Raw genomic sequence first — 20,025 nt, 5'->3', positions numbered from 1 at the left:
CTGTGATTTTTTTGATAACCACTCATTTATACAGGACCTTTTCCATTTTTCAGAGTTATTTATTATGAAAACAAAGGTTGGCTGGTCGTCATGTTGCTACAGTATTTATCAGCTCATATCACCTTGACTGTGACTGTTAATCTATTTGACATTAGAAAATGCAAGAGGGTTAAAACAGGCTATGAAACAGTATCAGTTCAATAAAGATGTCCACTGTGATTTGTAAAATCAAGCTGGACCATCAGAAAAAAAATATTCTTTTTTATGTAACTACAATTATAATACTAGAAAAGCACTCTGAGAGTGCAGACCTCCGCCATTAGCCCTATCTCCCAATAGTACAGAATCCTTTAAAAAAATTCCTGGATCCAGACGGTGATCCGGATCGCTCCCAAAATCTAATTAGTTCTTCCTTTAGCCATCTTACATTTCCTGAAAATTTCATGTCAGTGCCTTTAAGCTAGTGTTGCCTTTGGCTCACCTGTGGTCTATGATACTAACAACCTTACTTTCTTAAAAGAGGTAAAAATCTATAGGAAACAAATTCATGGAGCCCGCTAAGGGACATGGACTGAAAAAAAGAGTTTCCGGCGCGCACCAGAAAGTGACCAGTTTTCACAAAAAAATCTCTTGTGCTAATGAGAAAGCTTCACGTCAGTACAAGAAAGCTTTCCATGACTACCTGAAACTGTTTTTTAATTTATATTGTCGATTTTAGGGCCTGACCAATTAATCGGTTGGCCAATTCAATCGGGCCTGTTAAAAATAGTAGTTCTGTGTCTTATCCAGTGGGCACTTCGACTCCTTTTATGTCACACTCTGTATATTTACCTCCTTACAGCAGAGTGAACTAGAGTCCAGAGCAGTTTGGCTAAGCACCAGATTTGTTGAAGAGAACAGTTTGCCTCAGCGGTAAGTTTGTAACAAGTTTGTAAAATTAACAATAACTCTATTGGTTTCCAGTTTCAATTCAAACCACTTGTCCATGAGTCATGATGTGCCTTGTTGTGTCGATCACACTTATCTGTTTAGGATAGCAAGCTAGGATAACCAAGCTTATTGTAAGTTAGCTATAAACTTTGACCATGTTAGTAACAACACATTGAACATAAAGGTGCAATATCTCACAGTATTATTACACTCACTTAGGCAGCTGCATGCAGAGCAAATTTAGAGTAACAGGAGTTGCGTCCAATGGGGGTAAGTGCAGGGGTGTTTCTAGTCAGAGTTTAACTCATAATGACTTCATGGTTCAGAAAGATAGAGGAGACAAAATGTGAATGCATGTTCAGAGGACATCAGAGAGGCGCATTTCAAATTGTGTTTTACCAGTGACTTTTATGGCAGTGCTTATCCGCTTACCTATTACCTACAGATAATACATACACCGACCACTTCACCAAACACATCTGTGCAATGTAATGCACACTAAAAACATCTCTATTGCAATTTCTCTTTCGATAAATGTTTAATCTTCTGGACAAATGTTTGTTTTATTTATTTATTTATTAAAACAATTATGTAATCCGCCCCCAAAAATTAATATATGTTGGGCCCTATTTGATTTTCCCATGTCTCCCCTGGGCCACCATAGAAGTCTTAATTTTAGGTGGCACAAAATAAAGTTTACCAATTGTCACCTTTGTCATATTGCAGTTACCAACATGGCTAAAAATTAATGCATTGGAATACTGAAACAAATCTGGAAAATGGCTTTTTTAAAGGAAGACAACTTGCATCTGAAACACTTTCAAATCAAATGGTAATGAGGAGACACTACCTTTGTCCATTTGGGCCACTATAATCCCTCCTTAATTAAAATCAACTTTTGTCAAAGGTATGTTTTCAGTCTGTCACTGACGTAAACATTGCTAAAGTTTCCTTCAGCTCCTACTTTACTTACTTTACTCTCTATAATTTGTCTGTTTCTGTCTCTCTTCTCTCCCCACTCCGTCTCCTCACCTCTGCTTTAACTGCCTGCTTTGTGAAGGATGAGGTCATTTGATTTTCCCCCCGCTGTGTTAAACTAGTGCTAACAAGTTGCAGGACCTACAGAACATGTTCTGTACATTAAGATATACATCAGGCAGTCAGTGGGCAGCACAGCCACAACCACATAAAGGCCCCTTTATTCCAGCCAGAGTCTCCAGTGCAGCACTGGCAGGTTGAGACGCAGCTTTGATTACAGCCCAAATGATGAAATCCACACGGACCTAAGCTTTGCTGGCACAGGCCAGTGGAAAAGAGAGTTGCAACACTTTGAGCTTGAGTGTGTGCACTTGCATTCAGAGTTGTGTATGGATCTATGTGACTGTACATACATGTACTCACCAGTTTGGCTTCTGAGTGCATGGAGGGAATGTGAGTGGAAGAGCAGGAGCTGCTGTGGGTGGGACCCTGCATACCCATCATATTGGAGCCCATGGACATCTGTCTCTCCATCTGAGGATCACAACAGTGTCATATCAGTTAGACTCTCAAGTATGGATGAACAGTTTTGGAAACTCTAATGACAAATATTTTTTTTCTAACTCTGCAATTGTGATTTAAAATGCTGTTACTTTTTAGGTTCCACATCTTTGGTATTTTTCAAAAATAAACTTGGCAAAAGTTGTAACAATGCTTCTTAGCACTACATTTCATATTGCTGGGAAGCTTCTTTTTCTCTTTTAAATGGTGCCACATTTGTAAGAAACATGCATTTGTGGGATGAGAAGCAGAGCTGAGTATGTGGGTTGTGCCCAAGAACAATTTGCCAAATTCTTCCTGCCAATGTCAAACTGCTTATTTTGCTGTTGCTATTGGCTCTTGTTTTGAGCTTCTGGTACCCCCAGGTGCTGACAATCAGGTGCAATGAGTCCAGATTCTGCTTTCTTCAGTTGGATCGTAGGGTTGAAGTGTAGAGAAGACGCGGAGAATACTATGCTGATTGCTGCACTGATAAGAGTAACATCTTTTGGTGGAGGCAGTGTGATGGTGTGGGGCGGCATCTCCCTCACTGGAAAAACAAGGCCTGTCATCATTCAAGACAATCTCAATGCAGAGAGATATTGAGATGAGATTCTGCAACCAGTGGCAATCCCATATCTCCACAGTCTGGGACCAAACTCCTTTCTCCAAGATGACAACGCTGGCCCCCACAGAGCAGGGTCATCAGAGATTACCTTCAGACTTTGGGAGTGCAGCAATCCCATTGAACAGTCATGCCATCAGCTTGGGTGTTCTGTTCGTGCCAGAGTGACCAACGCAACCACACTGGCTGATTTGCAACAGATGCTGTTTGAAGAATGGGATGCCATCCTACAGCAGTGTGTGACCAGGCTGTTGACTGGCATGAGGAGGAGATGCCAGGCTATTGTGGCTGTGTATGGTTCTTCCACACGCTACTGAGGCTCCTGTTTGTTAAATGAATAAACTCTTAAATTTCCAATATGTCTTGTTTCTTCAGATTTCAATCATCCAGTTCACCAAACAACACCAAACAATATCTGATGGCAGAATAAGCTGTTTGGCATTGGCAGAGAGGATTTAGCTATTTTTTTCATGGCAACCCACTCAATCAGCTCTGCTGCTCATCCCACAAATGCATGCTCCTTACAAAAGTGGCACCATTTAAAAGGGTAATAAACAGGCTTTCCAACCGTATAAGATTTATTGTTACAACAAAGAAATAATCTACCAAACACAAATGTCCTTATTTTTGGTGCTAAGTTTACAAGCAGTAAATCTTTCTATGCAATAACTACACAATAGTTGATAGATTAGACAGAAACTGTTCTTTCCTGTAGGCCAGGCCAATATGTAAGTATGAATTTAGATGCTGCATAAATCAATATGAATGACATATTGTTTTCATCTTCTTCAATCACAGTAGTAAACTGACCGGTTGTTTTTTTACTTACAGCCTTGTAAGCAATCACCATGACAACATAGAAAAGCTCTGCTAAACAAGTGTGATGTAAACAGCAATATGAAAGTCAGTAACAAATCACGCAAACAAAAGTGCAGATTGCAAAAAAAATAAAAACAGATCTGTGGTTTTACCATTTTGTATTTCGATAATTCAAACTAATTCATTGTAAGGAACATTATATGTTAACAGGTGGATTGCACTTTATATACACCATCTGTGAACTTTACTAGACAGTCTTTTAAAGTAACGTTTTAAAGCAAAGAAGAAAAATATCTGCATTAATGACTGAAAATCTTAAGGTTAATTAGAGTTGTTTTGACAAAAACTCAATTTTTGTTTATTTTGACTCATATTGCAAATTCAATATTAATAATTGAGCAATTTAAATCATTCTCATTTTAAGAAAAAAAAATACAAGAATAAAGAAGTTTTTTTTGCAAAATAAATAATGGACACTTTTGCATAATGTGTGCTACAAAAAAACATCTTAAACTGATATTTTGGCACACATTTGAGCTAAAAAGCAACATTGCACAATCTGCAATATGAACACTGAAGCAGACCTTATAGAAATTTTATCTAAATTTTGATTAATATCTCATCCTCATTCACAATAACAGGCATACTTTTCTGACTGGTCAAAACTTTTTAACAAGATGAAATGTGCATCAGTCTCTGATCTCTGTGATTTTTGGTGTGAACATGATTCTAGCAGTGTTTTCAAAGAGAAGCGTTAACACTTAGAGCGTGACACTTGTCTTCCTGTGCTGTGAGCTACAGTGATATGATGAGAGAGCAAGAGAGTCTGATTTCACATGACAGGCTGCCCTGTGCAGCTCAGTGTGATGATAACTGGAGCTGACCCAAAACAGGAAGCCAGCATGGAGGGACTTAACACAGGAAGCCAGTGCAACAGAGGTGTGTGCGTTTCTGGTAATGGTGTGGATGGATTTACACACCAAACCTCAGCCCTGCTGGTGCAAAATGTGTTAATGAGGTGAACGAGATGTGTGAAGCTGTGGCCTGGCTGTGTGATGGAGGCATTAGAATCACCAAAACCCTCTGGTCCAACCTGGTCAGTGTGGTCTTGTGTTGATTCGGAGAACAGAATGTGAGGAAATCAGCTGGGTCGGCTGACGGGGGACGAGGGTCAGTGTTCACTGAGCTGTATGTGCGGGAAAGAAGAAACCTTTGTGTGTGCGTCTACATGCATATGTGTGTGAGCTGCTGCGGCCTCCCAGCTGCTAATCTGTTCTCTGTGTGGTGGTCTCTGAGGGGAATGACCCCCCCCCCCCTTTGCCTGACCCTCCCTCCCCTCATCCATAGAGACTCAGGCCCAGAACCTGACACACAGCCTTAATTGCACTAAGTGTGTTTTGTGTAAAAATATCACCCAAACCTGCACCCCTTTCCTGAACCGTCAATCTTCCCCAAAATCGCTTAGCTTTTAATTTAATAAACATGGGAGGTTTTTTTCCACACCATAAACACAGGCTGTCTTGTGTTACAACGAGAACACATGTTGTATCATCAGAATCCTGATATGAGGAGCTGTCTTGGCTTGTTATCTTTCCTTGCTTCCCAGTGCAGATCCACTAAATCTTTATGGGTTGACCACTATGGTATAAGATCTTTACTATAAACCCAGAGGTAGGATCCTCATTTCAGCGGGACATGGCCTGCAAACTAGGGATGCACCGAAAATTCAGCCACTGAAAATTTTCGGCCGAAAATGGCCCGAAAGACTTTTATCACCGAAACACGACGTTGTGATGACGCAAGCAAAAACCGCGTCCAGCACACGCTTGGATCAGTGGTTCTCAAATAGGGGTACGTGTACGTGAAGGCACTGCGGGTGGTACGTGAGATTTTAACATACATGCCCGCTATTTAAGAAAAATAGCGCCTTTCATTGCACGTCAGGAGCTACACGAGTATATTACATTCTAGAATCACATTCGTGCTGCGAACGTCTGCGGTGTGTTTTCTCTGTCCTCTGATAAACAGTGATATTTATTGAAGAGGAAGATAAAAATGTGTTTGTCCCACTCTGTCCTTCACTCCGTGCTTAACGCGGCACTTTTACGCACAGCCAGGCTGTGTTTTTTTCACGGTTTCATTCACTGTGCCAGCCAAGTTTGTAAGAGGAGGGACTGACTTTTCATTCATTCTATGTCAAATATGATCAATAAGAGTTATAATATTGCACAGCTGAGGCTCGCTGTGAGAGGAGTTAACTCTCTCCACAGCGCACAGACTGGCTCACCTGTTTTTGTTCCAGACTGTTCAGAGGAGTCATTTAGCTGGTTGATCCGCAGCATTTATAAGTTGTATGTCTGAGGTCAGAGGAGACTGTGTTGGTAAATATTTCACTAAAGTCCCGTTAGTTTAGAAACAGCTCCAGCTTCGTTTCGCTCCAACAAGCGCACATGGTGGTGGTGGTGTCGATTTTTAAGGCAGACAGAGGAACAAAAACGTCCTCCTCTCCAACACCACCTGATGTTTGATATCTCCTCATATTTGTCTGTAGTCAGTTCTTGTGTTTTTGCCTCTTTTTTAGCCTGGTAGAGAGGGAGGCAGGCAACAGGCAGCCCAACATGTCCATATGAGCGCAAATGTGCTACTTAAATATCCGCAGAAGTCTTTTTTTATAACTTGTTTATAATTTACAGGTCTTTAGTCCTTTCTGGCTCTATGATTTTATTTCCAAATTGTCCCAGAGAGACCACTGTAGCCGAGCAGAGTTTTGCACACTTCTGGGTTTAAAGCCTTTCCAGTCACTGTTTTCAACAGCTACATTAATTTGAATTCCCACATTTAGAGATGAGAAGATGTGCCATGACTTAAGTCATGCATTTTTCACATTTAAAATGTTTGAAAAAAAAAAATCTAATATTTGTAATTTGAAAGTGTTTTTCAGTTACAAAGTTTGATAAATCAGACGGCTGTCACAGCACTCTTTAATGTCTTTCTTTTTGGCCAAAAAGCTTTTCGCTGTTTAGGGGGTACTTGGCTGAAAAAATACTTCAAAGGGGGTACATGACTGAAAAAAGGTTGAGAACCACTGATTTAATGTATACATGAGTGGGGTCAAGTTAAACATTTTATTTTGTATTTTATTTTATTTTATATTGTGTATTTTTGGAATGAAGTGCTTAATAAATATTTACATAATTCTGTAATTGATTTATTCTTTGAAGCATTAATATTAATTTTTGCAATTGCAATTGATTTTAGTGAGGTTAGTACACAGTCATAGCCATAAATGCAATGGTACTAATAATTGGCATAATAATTTCTTTCGGTGTTTCTGTTTTTGGTTTTCGGCCTTGGTTTCCTCATTTTCGGTTTTCGGTTTCGGCCAAGAATTTTCATTTCGGTGCATCCCTACTGCAAACTGTGTTCAGTAATTTTAATGGTGAAAGAAAACCTTCATAGACTGTGTCACACGCCTGTCACATATGAGGGAGTGAAAGCTCTGTGTGCTTCGTTGTTGTACTCACAGGCATCAGTACAGCCGATGAGCCGGGCATGGTGGGGTCTGGCAGAGTTCCAGGCATGGAGGCAGGCAGAGGCTGTCTCTGTCTGTTTCGTAGGTGCAGCAGTGAGGACAGAGAGCCCGGGACAGGCCTAAGGAGACACACAGACAGACATTCAGAAACCTTCTCCTGTTATATTGTTATTGACCTTACCACAGTTACAGTTTTAACCTCTCCTCAGGGCATCCAGAACTGGTGTATAAACACATAATGACAAAATGATGACACAGTTTGTGTCATCTGTAATTATACATAATAGTATATGGTTTCACACCACAAACATCCTGAAAGAGAACATTAAACTTTAACTGTTTACACAAAGAAAGATATCACAGTTGGATTTAAAAAATGTAATACAAGAGGCCAGACTTGCAAAAGAAATGCTAAACATGTATGAATTTAAATCTAAAGCAGCTGGAAATGTTTCAGTGTTATCTTTATAAATTTCCTCCTACAATTTCATCCATCTTTTATTACTTTTTATTTGAAGGAAGATAATGACTAAAGGAATATTTTAAAAAAATAAAATAATCCACAAATGTAAGATATAACCATAAGCATGACAAGTGAGCTTACAATAGATCTAAACATTTAAAAGGATTTAAATTTGCTCATATTTCAATTCATATATATATATAAATATATATAGCATTTACATGAATGCTCTGACAGTCAGTAAGTTTACATATATATATATATATATATATATATATATATATATATATATATATATATATATATATATGAGCACAGCTCTAGCAGTGATAATCCCATGGTGACAGCACTCTGCCCTAATCCTAACCCTAGTGCTGGTGGTGGAGAAGGGTAAGAGAGAAAAGCAGTAAGAGGAGAGGGATAGGAGAAACAACAAAACAACAAATGAAAGACATATTTATGGCAGTCATGGCCATAAACGCAGCTCCTATTTTGTAGGATATGGCTTTAACATCAATGATGATGACAGCAATATGTGAAGAATCAGCAATAACAACTTAGACTGATAGAAAACAGAACAATGCATTATCATTAGTAGCTAGGGTGATATTTAAATACAGATAACTATTATTAATATAGCAGTGAAATTGCTCTTCATTAATAATCATACTAAGAAAATAGAGGATTATATATTTTTTCCTAATTCAGAATAATTCCACATAGATTTAGACTTCTTAATTCAATAAGCACACCTAGTGGACACCTTTTTGCTGTGGTTGTGTACCAAGGAAAGTTGTGCTAAAGTTGTTATAAGAAAAAAAGACATAAACACAAAAATCTAGTGTAAAATATAACTACACTGCTATGTCTGACAGGATGTTTTTGACTACCCTTGAGCCGGAAGCATCATAGGTCCAAGGGAGGGACGGGGATCCAACCTTTAGCACCAATGCATCAGTCTCACAGCAGGCAAATATCAGCCTTGTTGACAGACCTCTGCTATTGGCAAATCATGTGGCATTAGGCAGTAAAATTAGCAGATGTTTATGTGTTGTGTTGGTCAGTTTCATGGAGACATCTCACACGCCTGTGAATCAAAGAGGAGATTTTCTGTTGGGCAGAGGATTACCCCTGTTGGATGAACTCAGCCTTGTTTTTAAAGCCAAACATGTGATAATTGTAGCAATAATGGGTCTTACACCTAAAGAAGTATTAAAAAAAGAAAAATCAGTATCAGCAGGCAACCGGCTAAATTGTTTTAAACATTGGGACTGGTATTGACACCGATTTTCATAACAGGCACATCTCTAATAACAGGCTATGATGATGTGGAGAAATGTCAACAGCAACACCTTGACAGGTTAACATAAACACTTATAGAGCCATGGTTCTTAATAGTGAGTCAGAACCCAAAAAAGGCAAAAGTCTATATAGTGAGGCTGCTCAATTATGGCCAAAATCCTAATCACAATAATTATGATTGGTATTAAGATTGTTATTATTAAACACAATTAGTCATTGATTTTACAGCAAGTGCATTACATAATACTTTGAAAATTGAGTGAAAAAACGCTAATTTAAAATAATAACTGATTGTTAAAAATGATTTTAAAAAACAGAATAACTTTGATGGCACAAATTCACTAAAACATCTCCAACATGACAACAAGTGTGAAACGGCATGTGGCCCAGTAATCATTTCAGCACAATTATCTTGTTTTCGTGATCATGGATAGCCAAAATTGTCACTGAAAATGAACTTGATTTATTGCCCAGCACTACTTTTTTTTCAGTTATTTTGAGAAAGTAACAGGGAGTGGGTAAGTAAGCTAATGCTGGTTGTCACCCTCCATTAAAGAGATGTATTAAGCCTTATTTCACCCTGCTATTTGGCATAAATATGTATGACATGAAATGTGGCTTGTCTTTCTCTTTCTTTCTAGAGAGAAAGAGACTAAACCCTCAGTGTGAGGTGCAAAGCCATCAAGAACACATGTTGTGATGTTTTGTTCTGTCTCAGGGCCAAACTGCTATCATAAAGGTAGGGGTGAGTCCTGCCTGACCAGTTGAGACCTACTGACTAAGAGGGTCTTCAGGTTTAGCTTAATGTGATGAAAAAAGAAAATAAATTACGATCTCTGTCAAAAGCCTTTTTTGAGTTTGAATCAAGCCTGACTGAAAGTTTTTGTCTTCTCATTGAATCTTGTTTGGGATGGACTCGATCCCTCTGGCTGCTGCTGTATGTTTGAAGGAGAAGCAAAAAGTTCACTCTGAAAATAAACCTTGGACTATTTCAATTCAACTACATGAGATCACCAAAGACAAGTATTCTTGTGCTCTGACAATAATTTATCTAATTTATTCATTACACGTTTCTTCCTCCTACTTCTTTCTGATTTTAGTTTCCACTTGCATGGTCCTGATGAAAAAAGAGCGTGGCTGTGTTTTCAGTTGAGAGCTGAGGCATCTTGTGGAGTTTCTGGATGCACTTTAAACAAGCACAGTTCATGCAGTACAATGGATGAGTAACAACGATGACGATGATGGATGAATAATATTTGTTGTAACAACCACATGAGATGTACACAAGCAGAATCACATTTAAAAAACTGCTTTAGCAGTGGAAGCCATGTGGGGAAAATCCCCCTCAGTGACCACAAAAGTGTGCGGACCAACAGGCCTATCCACACTCACAGCCACATCAATAAATCACATGTAGTGAGGAGGGTGAAGCTTTAAACACCGACAGCAGTCCTGTCACATTCACCAGCTCAGAGCTGCAGCCATCCAAACATGCAGAGTGCTCCATCTGCACGCAGTGATGTCATTTATACAACTGCCACCAAATCCCGGCTTATGAGAACATGATTCCCAGCTGCAGGGTGCCGCTACGCCCACATGGATACTGTAAATATTCTGTCCCTACAGGACAAAAACAAGGAGCATTTAGGCGTGTTCAAGGGCTGATGTGATCAATTGACCCCATCATGGCCCAGATTACCGTAATAGTGAGTAGTGAGGGAGTGATCGCCAAATAAGGGGGGGAGCTGTACCAGTGCAAACGATCCCCCACCTGAATAAATACCTGTATTTTTCCAGACCTAAATGTGCATTTACGCTCCAGACATTCAAGATTGCTCCACACACACACAGGGGATCATTACCATCCCGACTGTGTGTCATTCCTGTCCAACATCCCAATTTATCACAATCACACTCATTTAACAGCGTGTATGACATGTGAGCAACACTACGAATCCAAACATTTCCACATGGGAAAAGTCATGAAAGTACAATGAGGTATGCAGCGTAGCTGCGCACTACATCAACAGTTTCCTTCAGAGTTTAGACCCTGCCAGTGTCCAAGGAATGAAATAACAGTCACGAGGCAGTGGCGGTGGCAAGCTGTCGATTTTGTACACATAGAAACTAGTTGGCTGACTTTTTATACAGCATGAAGATTTTTAAATTCGTATTTTTAGATACAGAAGGACATTTTCTAAGACGACTGTCGTCCAAAACAAGAGGATGATTCATTTTAGCACACTAGACTTCCAACTATAGTGATGAGCACAACTCTTTTCTTGCGTGTTCAATTTTACTAAAGTGCTTAACTGAACAAATAATAATATTCAGTGCATTATAATGTTGCCCTATGCATAAACCACATAACCCACTGTTAAGTCTTTCATTTTGTTGTAAAAGAGCATCATAACATTAGTGCCATGCAAATTAATATGGAATAGCTGATCTCTAAATTCTTAAAGCTGAGATGTATAAAGAGAGACTTTTTAAACTCTGAACCACCAAATGCTCTGTTATGTGTTCACATTCCTATGAATGACGCAAAAGCTCAGCATAAAGTCAGATTGTCCTTATTCAAGGAAGCACAATGACATAATGTACCCACACAGAGAAATCTGCTACCTGTGTCAAAAGTGAGGCTGTTTACTGTTATTGGATGTCAGTTCTCAAAGAACCAAGGCACCTTTGAAGTCTTTGCAGTTAGCCCTGTTGCGCCTGTCTGTTAGCAATGCTCACCTGAAGCAGACCAGAGGGAGGATGAATACTGTGCCTGTCACCAACACAGACACCAAAACACAGCCTGGTTGTCCAGTGGGAGTAAAAACAAAAGTGCCTGAAAGCACTTCTTTAGAGGATTAGCTGACATATGCAATGACTCTACAGGTAAATTAAGACTGTAAGAAAGAATGTTTTAATTTTACCCAAAGTATTTAACCAACATATCAATGTTCCCATGATTATGAACTGATATGCATCACTGGATCAGAAGATCTGAATGAAAATAAAAACAATGATAGTAAAAAATAATTGAAGAAGAGGAAGAAGAAGAGAAGATTAGGTATTCTTGTTGAAACTGAGATCATTTTTTCCTTTATGACCAGGCTTGAGACTAAGGATATCCCATAGTCCTGGATTGCAAAATGTGATTTGGACAACAAAAGTCATTCCAGTGATGACTACTGGATGAAAGTGATTTCTACATGCATGTTTTTATCATCATGCTTTTTATCAAAAGCTATCCTTTTGAGATTGCCCTCATTAAATATCAAATATTGTTGCTAAAATAATGATCAAGATGTCATATTTTGCATTTGATTAGATGAATGAAATTCAGTATAAGCAGGTGATTGATAGATTGATAGAATAGGCATTTCCATTAACCATCATAATAGTCATTGGGCTTGTACCATAACATCATAATGCTTAGTGGTGTTTATGGCAGTCACTTTAAGTTTTCTGCATGATGCCATCAATTTTTAATTGCTAACATTGTGAAGGCATCATTTATGTGAACATCACATGACATGGGAATACCAAGTAAAGTGAGTGTGTGTGTGGATGTTTGTTAAATAATGTGATGAGCATTTCCTGGACCTTAATGGCACAAAAACAAGGACTTGATTTCAGGGTGGTTAAACATGGTCAACAAAGACGTCATCAAATAAGGAGGCTGAACTCTTTAAAGGGATACTTCAACATTTTGGCAAATTTGCCCATTGCCATAAAGGCTTTTAGTCCAATCTTTATTCATCTTTTGAATATAACCATAGTAAGGTTTGCCAAACGTACTACTCATGATTTCAACTTTCTGATTTTTGTGCAAGAGACAGGATTTTTATCAAGATACGTGATAATTCTTCCGAAACAGTTTGCTGTCTTCTTCTCTGTTTGTTGTCTGTGAATATAGCATGCAGCAGACTGTGCAAAGGATTAGTGCATGCATGTCCACAGTCTTTGTGTGTGAATACGTGCATGTGCCAGTGTGTGAATGTTCCTGAGGCTGTGTGAGTGAATGATGACAGGCTGCGGCTCCACTGAGGGGATTGATAATAGCCTGGGCTGTGGGCCTCAGGGGAGAGCAGGTAGACACTCTGCAGCTCTGACCCCACGCTCTCACATTACTGAGTGCCTCGCTCTCAATCCAGCTCTCCTCCACAATCCCCGCCCAAGAACCACCACTACACCACCCACCTTCACTCCACCATGACATCACTGCTAGACCTTCTCTACCCCCTGAGTCCCTCTTATTTTGCTTTCTATCTCTTCTTCCAGAGTCTATATCTCTAAGTTATCCTGCTCTTTTTCTCTCTGATGGAGCAGAACTGACAGTCGCTTATTGTCCTGGTAATCCTCTATAACTCTCCTCTGGACACCGTAGGGTGCCCACACCTATGTGGACTTGCTTGCTCTAACCTACAAATCCTGCAGTCTGCAAACACTTGCTTTACTGTCCCCACAGTCCCAGCTCCGACTCAAGTACTGGAGACTTAAACACAAGGGGCCTGGCTGCCATCCAAGAGGAGAGAGAGAGAAAGAGAGAGAGAGAGGTGCACTCAGTCCACTGACTCATATCCTTCCCTTTCTGACTCTGCTCCAGCAATGATGTAATGCTCTTGGCTTTTCGCCCTCCCCCCACCCTGTGCCGGCCCACTCCTAGATTTCGTCCCTCCCTCCTCTTCTCTCCTCATGCTTTTCCCTCTCTTTCTCTCCTCGAACTCGTCCAACAGCGCTGCGCTCACTCCTCTCTGGGTGAAGTCACTGCGAGCTCTGGGTAGACACAGCAGCGAAAAACTTTCGAACGTAACCAAAACAGCCCAGGGCTAAGTTCCAGACGCTCGGGAGACGGTGGTGCAGTCACCATGGGAACGGGGATAAACAGAGAGAGAAACAAGGGCCTCAAACAGCTTGCAGCTGCCTGGCTCTCTGAGTAAACACTACACAGGACCTGCCCCTGATTTACTGCCTTTAATCACTGGTGGGAGGAGAGTGCCATGGGGTTTGGACTGAGGAAATAATACGAATCTGATCAAATAAATCAGCCCTAATGGGTTACGACACAGGCTGACTTTTATTAGTGGGCTAGAGGAGGGGATGGATGCTGGGAGGGTGCTGCACTGGGATGGTTCTGGGATGGGGTGTCCTCACATTTAGAGAGCCTCAAGCTGAGTTAAGCCATGCCAAAGCAAAATTGAGAAATGGTTTTGGATGATGCTCTGGAGCAAATTAGCATGAGTGTTGTGGTATTTGTTCACCAAATACGATATTGTTTGGTTCATGGATGCAGCTGGCTGAGGACGGTGAAGATGGGTTATCTTCATACTCTGTGAAAAATCAGAGACAGACAGAAAGAAGTTCTCAGCAGCAACTGTGCCATCTCGAGACAAGCTCACCTGGCTTCAGTCTGCAGTACTTCATTAGTGCTCTAACATTTAGCACACATGCATCTTTCATTTTCATGATAAGTCATTCTTCTCTTGTGAAACTTTTGTAGTTGTTAGCATTCTCTTCCTCTCATCCCATCACCTGGTTCCTGTCTTCCTCCACAAGACTAATCTCTGTCTCTAACCCAGATTTCCTTCTTCTAGATTCTTTCATAATCTTTTCCCACACCTTCATTCTTCTGATTCCACTTTGTCAACTCTTCCATCCGAACATGATTTATCCTTTCGTTTCCTTGTGCAGACATGTCTTGTATCCTCTCCTCCACCATCCTGCAAGAAACCCTACATCCTAACATCTGATCCCTCTCTCTCCTCCACCCTCCTGATCCTTCATTTCCTCCTCTCCATCTACCTCCTATCCCCCTCTTCCTCTCCTCCATCCACCTCTGATCCCTTTCTTCCTCTCCTCTGTCCACCTCTGATCCCCCTTTTCCACACTTCCCTGCGTTGTGATCCCCCCTGTGCTCCCCAGAGCTGTGAGGCATGATGTCCCTGTGTGTGAGTTGCTGGTGCAGGAGCCTGCATGTGTGGTGGCCCCGGGGCAGGGATGACACAGCCCCGCTGGAATGAGAGGGAACAGAGTCTGGGCGTTCCTCTACAAACGCACTATTAAACCCACTGCAGTACACAATGAGCTCATCTTAATTCAGGTCAGATGTACATCCTACATTCCCTCTTCTTCTTTTTCTCTCCTTCTTTTAATTAACTGCACTGTACACCTTTGTTTTTCTCTTCTGTCTCTTTGTTCATGTGTTCTTCTCTTTTCTCTACCTACTTCTTCTCTTCTTCTCCGCTCTAAGGTGGGAATATCACCAAAACCTGGCTGTTGTAAAGGGCATTTGTCAAGTTAGAGCAAGAGAACACCTCAGGCATTTTGTGGAGCTGCAGCGTTCCTGCACTCAGGATGGGCCTCCATCCTTATCCCCACTTTCTAATCATAAACAATAATAAAGGAAGTTGTGTTTGAATTTTGAAGTTAAGGAGGTCAAACGTGGACCTGGTGGAAAGCCCATAACCCTCTACAGAGGTGTGGAGTCTTTCTTTTGTACTGCCTGCTAGCACAATGGATTAAAGGAGCCCTGTTGTTTTATCACACATATGGGAAAATGTGCTGTGAAGTCTTGTAAAACATTAGATTTAATACATCTTGACTTCAAACAGGAAGAATCACCAACTTTGCATCACAATAAAAATCTGCCAGTCTTAAAGCTCCTGTGATGAACTTTCAGGTTTGTAAGTTTTTCCCCTGTGGACAAAGTGGCATGTCCTATCTTTTTGCTGATTTAGTCTTGTACATGTATAAGAAGTTTTTTTTAAAACACAAACTTTATGCTGCCCTCCTCTAACATTTGAATACAGGGTGCAGAGGGCCAAGCACAGCCTTTCCCAAATTTCAGTATGCTGCCGCCCAGATTAAGACCTGAAAATCTGCGGGGGGCTACTAAAATTCTTTAACAACCACAACATGAAACTTAAACATCTCCTATAATATTTTTATTTCATAAACAGACAATTTCAGTGTAAATGCTTGGCTTTCAGAGGCATTAACATTACTTTAAAAGTTTTTATGGAACTACAGAGTACAATTACTGAGCAACAGCCATTTATTTTACTTTGATCAGGCAGCTGCAAAGTCACTTAAATTTTCTTTTTTATTATTTATCTCTGTAGATGTACCCAGCAAACTCTTTCCTGATAGCATTAAAGTCTCCTAAGACACTTCTAAGTTCCTTACGATTGTCAAACGTGTCTACAAGAGTGTCACCGGTTAATCCAACACCAGTTCAACTGTAACACCAGTTTTATACATCAGACAAAACTAGATATTAAAAAGGTGACATGCATTAAACCTCTGGGCCAGTTTTGTTGCTTCTGAGACTTAAGATAATAACAGGGAAACAAGTATTTTACGATCATTTAAAACATGATTTAAAAAAAAGGGATTTTTTGCTTTATTGAATAAGACAGCCTAAGAGAGACAGGTTATATGGGGATAGAGGGTGGGGGAAGACATGCACCACACAGCACAGAGCACACAGGACTATGGCTTCAGCATATGGGTACCTGCTCTACCAGCTGAGCTAAACCAGCTGCCTTAAAAACATTATTTAACATGATTAAATGAAAAAAAAAAAACTTTTTTAAAACATAAGCTTGTAAAGCACATTTCTGGTCATCTGACTACTCCAAGGACTTTACACCGCTGGCTCACACCTGCCCATTCACACCCTTTCACACCACCCACTCTACATTCACACACTGATGGCAAAGGTTGCTATGGAGAATTGGCCATCAGTATTAGCTAATTCCATTCAAATGAATCCATACCCATTTAAACATCCACTCTAAACGAAGCTGTGGGATCAAACTGTGGTTAAGTTTCTTTTCCAAGGACACATCAGGAGCTGGGGACACAATGAAACTACAAACCTATAACTTCCAATTGCGAGTCAACCAACTCAACCTACTGAGCCACAGTCGCCCCACAGTCGCAGCCAAGCAGTTTGGTTATGTCCCATATAACTGGGCGGGCTGGATTCAAGTCCAGCATGTGGCTCCTTTCCTGCATGTCATTCCCCAGTCTCTTATCCCAGTTTTAAACTCTATTTACACTCTATCTCTATCAATAAAGCATAAAAAGTAAAAAATAAATCTTAAATAAAAACAAAAAAAAAAAAAAAAGAAAATATTTAATTATGTAATTTATCAAGAATCTTCGCTGTGGAAGGTGTAAAACAAGAAAAGTATGTTTAATCAGCATGTAGTTGATCCTTTAGCCTTCCCTTCAGCAGTTGATTCAAGCTTTAAAATAACATTTTAAATAATGTTATAATACTGAAACTGTTGGTTTGTTGCTTTTGTAGGCCATACAGATGGAGAAGTACTAATGTAAGCCTCCTTTATGACCAGCCAACACCTCATGTGAGGTTTAAAGAGTATCTAAACCACAAAGTTTAGCTGAGGTTCTTCTACCCTGGATTTTCAAAAAGTGCCTTTAAAACATCAGGGCTGAGAGGAAGAGAGGATAAGATATACCCACTACTTCCTTTCTGCTGTCCCTTATCAGCCACAACATCAGTGAGTCTTCGCAGATTTCAGATTTGATTATCAGTGGTTATTTCATAACCATTCAAGGAAAACAAGCTACCTCGATGTGAAATGAGGAGATATGGTCATGTTGAAGACAGTTTTGTATGTTATCAACCTCGTTTTAAGAAAAAAAAAAACAGTTTACTAGCAATCTTAGGCAACAGTACTACATTACCCACAATCCTAGAGTGTCACATTAGTGCCACTGCTTGGCTTATCCTGCCTTTATGTGTCAAACTACTGTTTGTCCATTTCTGCCATTCTGCCAGAAGACATAAGCAAGTATGTTTTAAGAAAGAGACAGTTCAGTCAGCACTACATGACCCACAATCCTCGCCTGTCACAGCAGTGCTTCTGATTGGTGGAGTTGCCAATATCGTCTGTGAGCTGCTATGAGCACTTACTAATGCTCGGGAAAAATCTGTAACTGTTTAGCTCTGTGGTGACAACAGATGGCACCACATACGTTACTTGGCACCAGATCAGCCAATAGAAATTTGTCAGAAAAAAAAAAATAATCAGTTGCAGAAAATGGTTTGAACCTGTAGAGGTCAGTTGCTAAGGACATTTTAAACACAAAATGTAGAATTAAAATACTTTGTGCAAAAATGTCAAGATTTGGGCCCTAACTGATCAACAGCTTCACCTGATCCACAGGTCTTACACTGAAAGGAAGTGTGGTCTGTGTACTGAGTTACTATTTAAAGACCATGCTCAGATTGCTTCTACACATGAATTACATTTCTGTGTTGCAGAATATGACCATTTAGATTAAAGTTTTCAAAAAGTGACAACCATGGACTACTATCTAGATATCATACTCTGATATGATGACCATTATATATATCAAACCACAACAAATGTAAATTTGCTTTGTAAAAATAAGACCTGAGGAAAAAACCTGGCAGTTTACAGAAAATTGTTTAACCAGTAGTCTGTGGTAATTAAAAAGCATGCATCCAAATCTTCTCAAGAAAACACAGGAAGTTTACAGCTAGTATATCAACTAACACTTTGGTTTTACATGAAACTCTGAAGGCGCGAAGACCAGCAGGTATTTGTGATACTTCCCTTAAGGGGCAAAAACAAGGAGTATGAGTAGTTGGTGGGTCTGAGGTGTGAAAATATTCTGCATTTGAAGCTACAACCGCAATTTGACTTCCTTCAAAGCTTTGCATGTTGATGTGACAGTAAAACTTGAAGTTGCAATCATAATTGCATACTATGGGAAGCCATGAAAAGACAGGTTTAACCCCTCAAAGCCCGAGAACACAAATTATAGCCAGAAAATTCTAATTTTTTGGAACTGAAATGTTTATTTCACTTTCTACTGAAATCCAAAAGAAAAAAAAAAAAAGAAAAAAAATAAAATTTCCATAAAATTTAACATACATATTTTCTGTATCTCATTGGATACATTAGGTGTTTTTGGTAACTGATAATCCACTTGTGGGAATTTTTTATCATTTTTCAGATTGTATTCAGAAGTTGTTTTTTTTTTTGTAATTTATGATCATATTGATTAGATAGAGGTATCATGAAATTATGTATCAAATATGATACAACATGCTTTAAGGGGTTAAGTTTAGAGATGAACAAACTAATAAAACTGAAATAAAGTAGGTCTGCTGAATAAATATGCCAAACAGCAAACTGCAGGAAAATAGTGAACTTTGAAGTAAAAAGATATGATCATGTCTCATTGAAAAAAGAAAGATACTGTCTTTGTGAGGTGGTGACATCCCAAAACTGGTTGACTTTATCAGTCATTTAATTTTGTTTTGCACCTTTAAGGTCACACTCTCTCTTACTCATCTTACCATTAGAGAAAATGATCTCATTTAACAAAAGCACCTGTAAGTCTACGCAGCCAAAACTGAAATGAGCATTTAAATACCACATCATTATAATTTGACGATCAGTTATTTTACTACATCTGTACTACAATCGTTTCCACGTAACCCAGCTGGGTTCAGGTTGATTGTGCTACGTAATGGAAACGATTGGACTGAATTCCTCTCCTGAGCCAGATTAGAAGAATGTCATCTTTAATGCCCACACCCAAACCCACACATCTCATCTTACGAGTCAAAAGGTTGAGGTTTCCACACAGTGTTGTATCTCACATGGTTGACTAGTAACGTCTAACGCGCTTAACTCTGACATAACTCAGCTCCAGATGTTTATAATCGAGAGGCAGAAAGCATTCAAATCTGTTGGACGCCGCACTCCTTTGTGTGATAATGATAGCCGTGACATTAAGATCTGCTGGCTGTTCCTTATGCCTGGTTTTAACACTGGT

The 20,025-nt window shown here is 39.7% G+C and overlaps 1 protein-coding gene across 3 annotated transcripts in view; it reads right to left on the bottom strand.

Moving 5' to 3' along the window:
* Nucleotides 1-20,025, bottom strand: part of creb5b (cAMP responsive element binding protein 5b) — a 76,890-nt gene that overhangs the window by 29,407 nt on the left and 27,458 nt on the right. For all 3 annotated transcript variants that reach the window (XM_041794037.1, XM_041794036.1, XM_041794035.1), the window contains exons 6-7: nucleotides 7,417-7,543; nucleotides 2,332-2,442 (exon numbers count right to left, since the gene is read on the bottom strand). In XM_041794037.1, coding sequence (XP_041649971.1) covers nucleotides 2,332-2,442; nucleotides 7,417-7,543 — 238 coding nt within the window. The remainder of the gene's footprint in view (nucleotides 1-2,331; nucleotides 2,443-7,416; nucleotides 7,544-20,025) is intronic.

This window comes from Cheilinus undulatus, linkage group 8, assembly GCF_018320785.1.
Source record: "Cheilinus undulatus linkage group 8, ASM1832078v1, whole genome shotgun sequence".
NCBI lineage: Eukaryota > Metazoa > Chordata > Actinopteri > Labriformes > Labridae > Cheilinus > Cheilinus undulatus.
This window is presented reverse-complemented; position numbering and strand designations above follow the sequence as displayed.